The sequence below is a fragment of the Guillardia theta genome (assembly GCF_000315625.1).
Source record: "Guillardia theta CCMP2712 unplaced genomic scaffold GUITHscaffold_126, whole genome shotgun sequence".
NCBI lineage: Eukaryota > Cryptophyceae > Pyrenomonadales > Geminigeraceae > Guillardia > Guillardia theta.
Window position 1 is genome coordinate 78812 of NW_005434548.1, and position 8698 is coordinate 87509.

General features: G+C 55.6%; 4 protein-coding genes across 4 annotated transcripts in view; 1 reads left to right on the top strand and 3 right to left on the bottom strand.

Annotated features, from left to right (window-relative positions):
- GUITHDRAFT_118366 (hypothetical protein) overlaps window positions 1-1636 on the bottom strand; it is a gene marked incomplete at both ends in the record, with an annotated part of 1874 nt that extends 238 nt beyond the window's left edge. The window contains 11 exons of the mRNA XM_005822373.1: window positions 19-96; window positions 300-372; window positions 434-495; window positions 546-662; window positions 712-786; window positions 839-891; window positions 944-1004; window positions 1058-1124; window positions 1172-1270; window positions 1436-1518; window positions 1568-1636. Of these exons, the coding sequence (XP_005822430.1) occupies window positions 19-96; window positions 300-372; window positions 434-495; window positions 546-662; window positions 712-786; window positions 839-891; window positions 944-1004; window positions 1058-1124; window positions 1172-1270; window positions 1436-1518; window positions 1568-1636 (837 nt within the window). The remainder of the gene's footprint in view (window positions 1-18; window positions 97-299; window positions 373-433; window positions 496-545; window positions 663-711; window positions 787-838; window positions 892-943; window positions 1005-1057; window positions 1125-1171; window positions 1271-1435; window positions 1519-1567) is intronic.
- Window positions 1637-3547: 1911 nt separating this feature from the next.
- Window positions 3548-3838, top strand: GUITHDRAFT_118367 (hypothetical protein; the record flags this gene model as incomplete). The annotated part of the gene is made up of 1 exon (XM_005822374.1): window positions 3548-3838. The coding sequence occupies one exon, from the start codon at window positions 3548-3550 to the stop codon at window positions 3836-3838; it is 291 nt and encodes a 96-aa protein (XP_005822431.1).
- A 713-nt stretch (window positions 3839-4551) lies between these two features.
- On the bottom strand, window positions 4552-5673 carry GUITHDRAFT_118368 (hypothetical protein; the record flags this gene model as incomplete). Its single annotated transcript, XM_005822375.1, has 3 exons — window positions 4552-4699; window positions 4747-4807; window positions 5046-5673. 3 exons carry the CDS (start codon window positions 5671-5673, stop codon window positions 4552-4554), a joined length of 837 nt encoding a protein of 278 aa, XP_005822432.1.
- Window positions 5674-6678: 1005 nt separating this feature from the next.
- GUITHDRAFT_146471 (hypothetical protein) lies at window positions 6679-8355 on the bottom strand (the record flags this gene model as incomplete). Its single annotated transcript, XM_005822376.1, has 1 exon — window positions 6679-8355. One exon carries the CDS (start codon window positions 8353-8355, stop codon window positions 6679-6681), a length of 1677 nt encoding a protein of 558 aa, XP_005822433.1.
- Window positions 8356-8698: the final 343 nt, after the last annotated feature.

The following is an 8698-nucleotide window of genomic DNA, read 5'->3' on the forward strand; positions in this document are numbered from 1 at the left end:
GGAGGGAGGGAGGGCTACCTGCGGTTGAATTTTTGCATTGGCCACCAGTGTCCGTCGGGCTGTGATGCTGAAGGCTGATCCATCCAGATCAGTGACCTGCAAACAAAAGGAAAGTGTCAGATCCAGGCAGGAATCGGGGGAAAAAGGAAGGCGGAAGGAGAAGAGAAGAGAGGAAAGCAACGAGGAGAGAGTAGAACGGATCGTTGGAACGAGGGGAGGGCGGGTGGGAGGAGGAAGAGAGAGAAGGAGGAGGAGATGAAATGTAGCGGGGCAACAAGGATAGGAATCGTGCTCTTCACCACTGCTCCTGCCTCTGTGCAGATCAAGAAGGCAGCTGCGACATCCCAAGGATGCATCCCCCATTCGTAGTAACTGAGGAAGGGAGGGAAGGAGCCGTCAATGGCAGCATGCAGCTGCAGGATCGAGTTCCTACCCATCCACGTTCCCAGAAGCGACCGCGCACATGTTCAGGGCACAGGAGCCAAGACAACGGAGCTGCTTGCAAGTTCAGCAGCAACGAGGCCGAAACAAACGGTCGAAATCACCGCCTGGACTGGGCTCTGAATGACCTTGTGCATAATGTCCACCTTCTTCTGCACGACCTCAGGGTCTCTGTTCGCCCCGAACTCCGTGCAGATGCAAGCAGAAGGCATGTCCTCGACCTGGGCTGCGTCATCCTCCGTGCTTCCCCGCTCACTCTCCTTCCCTCACCTGGGAGGGAGAGATCTTCTCGTCGTTCATGAAGGCTCCTTTGCCGCGGACAGCCTTGTACATCTCCTGGGTGACCTGCCAGTCAAGGCTCAAGGAGCTTCTTCGAGCACAAGACGAGGGGTTGTACTGGATTGAACACAACGCCCACCATTGGCATCTTATCCACGACAAGTGCAACACCTGTACGTTCCTTCACCTCGAAGCATCACAGCCCATCCTGTTCGAGACTCACTGACACAAGTCCACTGCAGTCCATGCACGAAATTTGCAGTCCCGTCGATAGGGTCCACAACCTGTAAAGGCAAAAAGTGAGGAACTAAGAGGTCGCAGCTACGGATGGAGGGACCCAAGTGGGATCGTCGCTAAGGTTGTAACTGCCCTCGAACGATTCTTCACCTAGAAACTTGTGCGTCCTGAAGGTACCCAGTCACACGGGAACGTTCAAGGGCATTGGACTGACGGGAAATGTTTGGCAATGAGGGCCCGGAGGAGGTCCTCGCAAGCGAGATCGACCTCCGTCACAGGATCAGTCAGAGACTTCTTCTTGTTCACAACATCCCTGCCGGGCGAGTCACAAGACACGTTCATCGAGAGGGGAAGGAGAGGAGGGAGGGAGGGAGGGAGGGAGGGAGGGAGGGAGGGAGGGAGGGAGAGAGGGAGAGAGGGAGGGAGGGAACGGGGCGGGTTTGGTGGAGGAGGGGAGTGCGAAGGCTTTCAAGCGTACTTCCTAAAGCTCTTCAGGATCAGCCCTCCTGCTCCCTTCGCCCCTTCGATCGCAACTTGAAGGGCGAGGTCAAGATCCACTTCCTGTAAACTCCCTGTCACGTCCCATTCTATGTAGAGCCAGATTAGATACCTTGGTGGCTTCTTCAGCAGCAGACATGGTCAAGAATGAACGAACTTCTGATAGGACAGCAACAGTCATGGTTGCTAAGTGTAGAGGTGGAAGGCTCAGCATATGAGGGGAAGAGAGGGTTCCGTGCGAAGGAGGCAGAGCATGTGCAGCTTTGTGATGGACCGATTCCCTTGTAGGATAGAATTTGCATGAGATAAACGAATGGAAAAGGGGGAATCCAATCCATTCAGTGTGAAGGAAGGATACACGAAAATCAGTATGAGGAAAGTCAGGGGATGACAAATGTGCTGCATTGTAAAAGCATGCAAGTGAGGAGGAAAGGAACGCCGAGGTCATTGGATGCCAACCCGGCCATCAAGAAATTTCATGTTGGTGCGAGTGGGTAAAACAGTGAAATACGACGGCGGGAGGGGAGGGGGATGTGGCGAAAAGATCAGATGGCGCAGACAAACGCGTGAAACCACAAAGGAGGAACAAAGAATCCTGGGAAAGAATCAGCTGAGAAACGAGAGCGATCGCTTCATTGAGCTGGAGCAAAGCGGGGAAGGGTGAAGTGGGAAGTAGAGATCCGGGGCCAGGAGGGGAAAAGCGGAACAAGGAAAGGCAGAACATCGGAAGGCGGGTCAAAGCAGGAGAGGGTCATTGAGAGCAGAGGAAGGAAGGGAAGGGAGGAGCGCAGACGCGAGGAGGGAAGGGGAAGCGACTCGTGCCGGCTCCCTTTGTCCCCTTCATGGCGCATGAAGGCGTTTCCGGTACCCCATTCCCCGCTATGTGACGCTGTTTCCCCGGGCCGCCCGGGCCCGCCGCTGAGCCTCCGGGTGAAAGGCTTGACTCTGTGGACAGTTGATTGCGGCGGCTCAGCCGCTTGCCAAGTTCACTGCTTCACCCGGTGAGTTGAACATCGGAATGTTCGGAGCCTACACCTTGCCCGGCGCCGGGGGCGCGGCGGGCTGCCGGCGTGAGTCGCCGTACTACCGTACGTGGGGCCCTGGCCCGGCCTCCGGGCCGCTCGTCGGACCGTACTGAGTACGGTCGTCCCAGACAGGCTCCGGAGGCCGGGCTAAGCCTCCCGCCCGGCCCGGCGCGCCGGCCGGCCCGGCGGCCGCGTGACAGTGCGTGGCACCCGGTTACCCGGCGGCGCCGGGGGCCGGCGGCGGCGGGCCCGGGCGGCCCCCGCCGCCGGGGCCGCAGGCCGGACCGCCCGGGGCCGCCGGGGACTCACGGTGCCAGGACTGAACTTCGGGCGTTGAACGGTCAAACTTTGGCAGTGAAATCGAGTCACCGAAATGAGTCGTTCAACACTGAATCAAAAAAAGTATACTCGCCCACCGGTGGGCGAGTATACTCGCTCGGTGGGCGAGTATACTTACTATCGGACAGAGCCTGTAGTAAAAAGGGCCAGCTGCTGACGGACAAAAGGCTCACCGTCACCGTTCACGAGTCAAGTTAACTCGGCCCTTCACTGGATACAACTCAATTGCTCCTACAGGCGGCTGGAGTGAAGTAAAACTTCTTGGGAAGCTTCCACGAACGCCTTAGGTAACGTGACTGTTGCTGACAACTCATGACAAGAAGGCAGAGTTTTCAGCGAAAAAGACTCTCTTCGTGAAGTCTGACACGAAAAGGTTGTACCCGTGCCAGGCATCCCACGTGACAGACTGGAAAACGCAGCGGTCCGTGACCCCGGAAAAGGGTTGTAGGGAGCGTTCTTTCGAAGATGCAAAGCACTGTAAATTATCCTTGAAAGCTTCACCCGCAACACATAGATCTTCCTGTGTCCTCCTGCCTTCGCTTCTCAGCATCCTGCCTGCCTGCCTGCCTGCCTTCTCCATTTCTCTTTCCTCTATGACCTCCTTCTGCTCAATACCTTTGTTCCCCTCCTGCGCTTCTTTCATGTTGTCTTCATTACCTTCCTCCTCTCATGACTGGAGTATGCCTCTCATCTCACCGCTCTCCTCCTCTCTGGGTGTCATGTCCGGCATGGAGCGAGCTGGCGTCAAGACTGTCATGGCCGTTGCAGTCATGCAGCTCGTCCTGAGCGTCTCTCTGCTTATCGCTCTTGCTCGTTTGGTCGTCGCGGCTGCCCTGTGGCTGCTGGAGGAGGAGGAGGAGGAGTTGGAGACGGAGTTGCTGAGGCATGAAAGCAGTATAGAAGCGTGGCGCAGGGGCCTGCTGGAAAGGAGGAGTGAAGTGGGAGGCTTTGATAAGAAGAAGATGCTACAGCCGCACTTCGGCCAGACGTTCAAGTTCAAACGGGTGGGGGTGAAGTGAGGAGGGGAAAGCTGAAGGGATGTAGAGTAGATTGTCTGTCATGTAATAAACTTGAATGCACGTTTGCTCGAGGGATACTTGATTCACACTGGGTTTTGACTCTCCTGGGCTAGACAGCACACTCGGACTTTGGGTCGGTGTTTATACAGAGCTCTGTACCCTGTACCCGCTAGTAAAAGACTCTCACTCAGTTCCGATTCCTTCCGCTTGATGCACAAGTCTGTAAGAATCTTGTGATCGAGAGCGAAGATGTGGTGAGCAAAGAGTCTTTGCCCCAGGAGATGAAGCAGGTGCAAGATCGTTCTCACAAGGTGGAGATTTTTGTTCTAGTGGTCTATCATGCCCTCGACGTTTGTGTATACAGCAGTAACTCGGCGGATTGTAGAGGTATTTGCTGACTGAACAAGACAGGAGCAAAACTCTGGATGCAACTCTTCACTCACTCCATGCGGGTGCAAACGCTGCTTTCCTCCTGTCAGTCTTGCGCTCTAGCGACCTCCAACTTCGAGTACTGCAACTGCATCAGGCATTGTCAAGAAAGGGGCCTTCCTGCTTGGCTACAGCACAAGGCCACGTGGCTTGGACATGCTCAAGGTGGAAGGAAGAGGCAGCTGCTGTTGTCATTTCGCTCAGGTTTTCTTCCTCCTTTGTACGCGCTACTGCTTAGGACGGCAAAGCGTAGGGTAGGACTCTGCTAGCAGTGTAGGACTTTACTAGAACTCCAAGGAACCCGGGTAATCTGCATACGTCTCCCATGATCCAACAGTGGATGCGTATCGCTGCCAGAAGGTCCGGCCCATAGACTCCTGATTGATTTTGTTTTCCTCCGCCTCCACCCGCTCCGGCCGGTACTGGTCCAGCCTGCATCATAATCAGCCCGTCCTCAAGAGTATGTGCGGCCAGCGTACCAGAGCCTCCCGCTCCTGATGATTTCGCAGTCTCTCACCCTCAGCAGCCTCCCGTGATCCCCTGCTATCCTTCAGAACACAGCGCAAGAAGCAAACCCCAACCCCCTCCTCCTCCCTCCTCTTCGCTTCTCCTTCTTCTTGCTCTTGGTCTCCACTTTCACCTCCCTCTGCTCTCTCCCTTGTCTATATCATTTCTCCCTGAACCTTTCCCCTCCTCTCTCAGTTATCGTCCTCGTCCTCATACCTCCCTCCTCCCCCTCCCTCCCTCCTCTCTCCCTCTCTCTCCCTCACTATCTCACCAGGATGAAGAACTGAGAAAGCACAGACACAATCACGGATGTCACAGGAGCTCATCAGCAACGAGCTCTTTCCTCCCGTGCTCACTCCCTTGGCACAGTGTTCCACCTCGCAGTCCGAGACGACAGCAACAGCATGGCCGTACACGATGAACCCGCAGCTGGCCTGATACTTCGAAGTACCTCCCACCACACACCGACGTACTCTAACTCTCGACGTGTTGCTCAGCAGCACGCAGGCGTCTTGTCGCATCTGAACCACACAGTCGCTCACATCCCACCTCCCGTCGTAGATCCATAGGTGCCCTTTAACTGTAATGTTCCTGAGCACACCGCCCGAGCCGAACGACATTCGCAGACCACCATTGAGCACGGCTCCGTCCTCTCCTACCAGATTCAGCCGCTTCGAGATGACGACAGGCTTCGAGGCATTGGGTCCTAGGAAGTGCTCTCCAGTTCGCACGAGGATAGTCTGTCCGTCCACCGCCGCCTCCACCGCCTTGGCGACTGTCGGGTAGTCATCAGGGACGAGGACAGGGCACTCTAAAAGAGACAGGACGATGATGCGCATGATATGGTCATCCAGCGCTGAGAGGGAGCTATGCCTGCCGAGACGCTTGTGCCATGCCATAGCGACAGTGAGCGCGAGCTCTCGCAGAGTATGGTTCTCGTCTAGCTCCTCCCACTGCGGGTGATCCCTCCTTTGCTTCTCCTCTCCCTCCATCATCTCCTCTAGCTCCCTCCCTCTCCTCCTCTCCTCCTCCCTCTGTTCTCCTCCCTCTTCGTTCATCCTCGCTCTCCTGCCACCGCCTGTCCTCGGTCGCGGGCCCCCGCAGCAGCTGCTGTCTCAGTAGCGTCGTAGCGGCCTAGTCAGTACCGGGTACCGTACCGGGTCAGCCGCCGGCCCGCGGCCGCATCACTACTCAGTGCCTGAGTGCCGGGCACGGTTTAGTACGGTGGGTCCGGCCGGCACCGTGACAGCAGATTGACAGTGTCCTCGTTTCAGGTAGTTCAGTTCAACTTAACTTTGCCACGGAGAGACGACCGACGACATGACTCAGTGAGCCAATTTCTGTTCAAAGACTGCTTTCAATGACTGAGCATCGGGTATTACTCAGCCAGTGACACTGAGGTAGGCATTTCAAAAAAGTTTCAAACTACATAGTTACTAGTGACTCGGAACGCCAGCCCGGTCACTGGCCGGGCCGCGGCTTTGCAGTTTTCAGTGCCACGCTAGTAGGGCCTGGCTCCGACAGGCAGCGGCTCGGCGCGGCAAAGCACTGGCCTGCCAGCCAGGCGAGCTATCATACCGAGTCACTTCAACTTGGATTGAAGTTCAACGGTGGCACTTCCGAGAGATCGGACCACCAACCTGTCCAACAGTTAGAAAAAGAACGAAAAAGAAGAGAAATTAAAGGGACGATACTGAAGATAAATAACGCCGGTGAGGTGAGGTGGGAGGAGGAGGAGGAGGAGAAGGAGGAGGAGAAGGAGGAGGAGGAGGAGAAGGAGCCCGGGGAGAGGAGGAGAGGGAGGAAGAACGGGTAGACATATATGAGAAAGGGGAAGGCGGCGGAGAGCATAGCGGAGTATTGGGAAGGTCACTGCATCGGTCTAATCTCAAATCTTCATCACCTCACTTAATCTTCGTCAGCTCCGCGATTCTGGTCTGGTTCTCCCGATTGTCCTTTCCGATCTGGTCGAGGGCCCTGCGTGCTTTTTCGCCGATGGTTTCCTCCCCCGGGAAGTTCCTCTCCCATCTGTGGGCCCCCATTGTCCTCACTACGAGCTCGATGCCACCGGCCTCACGGATCCGAGTCTGATTCTCCTGGTTCCCATCCGACAACCTGCCGAGGGCGACGCTGGCAATGTCCTGCAGAGGGGAGCAGCGACGGTGCTGTTTCATAGCGGCAACGATCGCCTCGATCCCCCTGGCCTCCCTCACCAAGTCCTGATCCTGCTTGCTTGACATCGCAAACACGCTGATGGCAGTGCAGGCTGCGTGCAGGACCAACTGGTGCAAGGGGTGAGTAAGCATGGCCCCCACTGTGACCTCGATTCCACCAGCCTCTCTAATCAACTCCTGGACATCTGGGTTATTTTTCGCCAACACCGAGAGCAGGAGAGCTGCTTCCTGTTGCACTGAGACGTCCTGTCTGTGTTCCTTGAGCGCTGATATGACGAGATTGATCCCGTTCACCCTTGCGATCATGCCTTGCACTGAGTTCATAACGTTGATCATTGTCATAAGAACTCGGAAACCTTGGATCTGCACTAGGGCATCCTTTGGGTAGGCTTTTATCGCCGCTATGATGCATGCAAATCCCTGCACCTCAATGATCTCTACCACATATCTGAAATTATCGTTCGCCAGATAGCCAAACGCTCGGCAGCCCAGCGTCTGCACCTCAGCCACATCAATACAGTTGCTCATGGACATTGTGATTGCCCCGATACCATTGGCATTTTGGATGGCCATTTTACAGGACCTGCCGCAGGAAGCCATGTTAGACAGTATCAGGCATGCGTCCGTCTGTAGTTCGTCGAACTCCCAGTTCTGGCTCATCGCATCTAGTACGACTGGGATCCCCCCGTGTTCTCTTATCAACTCACAGATCCGGGGGACTTTTGAGAGTCTCGACAGGATCCTGCAGCCTTCCTCTAGCACTGCTTCCTCCGTGTGGAGCTGCAACGCATCCACGATCGCCTTGACACCATCTTGGTTCCCGATGAGCTCGAGGTTCTCCTCGTGTGCTCCTTCTACAAGGCTGGTCAGCGCTGAGAAGGCTGCCTTAATGATTACTTCTTCCTCTGCATGGTCCTTGATGACGGTAAGGATTGCCTCGATGCCTCCTGCCTGCCTGATCCGATCCTGATTCGGAGTGTATCCCGTGCCAGAGATCAATCCGAGCGCGGCACACGCGTTCCGCACCAAAGATAGACGCGTTGGGAATCGCTTCATTGCCGCCACAAGGGCCTCAACCGCGCCGGCCTCACGAGCACGGGCAATGCATAGGGGCAGCCGAAAGATGTTGAAGGCGCAATGGGAGATACAGCAAATGTCGAGGACGTCTTCATTGTCGCTGTGACGTCTCATGCACTCAGTCACAGAGCTGATCACATCGTTCTCTATGACGAGTTCAATCATGCTCAAGTTCTCTACCATGGCCAGATGCAGAATCTTCTGGCAGCATGCATGCATGACTTTGTTGTGCAGGGACTCCTTCATGCACCTGATGATCGCCTTGGCCTGATTACGAGTACATGCGACGGTCAAAAGTGGATCCTGGCGAATGGCCTCGGCAAACTGCATCAGCAGAAGCTCTTGAGTGCCAGGGCTACTTTCCAGCTCGAATTGTTCCAGCAACTTTTGGACAAGGGACCTGGATTTCACTTTCTTGCTGAGAGCAGTCTTCCTCTTCTTGGAGCGTTGGGCATCGATCTTGATTCTTTGAGAAGGACTTTGTAACTTTGACATGCTGATCAAGTTACGATTCTTACTACGTTTGCTGTAGAAATGTCTTAAGACCAGGAGGACTGGTAACAATGAAGGTGAGAGTAGGGAGGAGGCACCAATGGGACAGAGTTTTGGAGGGAGGGAGGGAGGGGAGGGAGGGAGGGGAGGGAGGGAGGGAGGGAGGGAGGGAGGGTAGGGA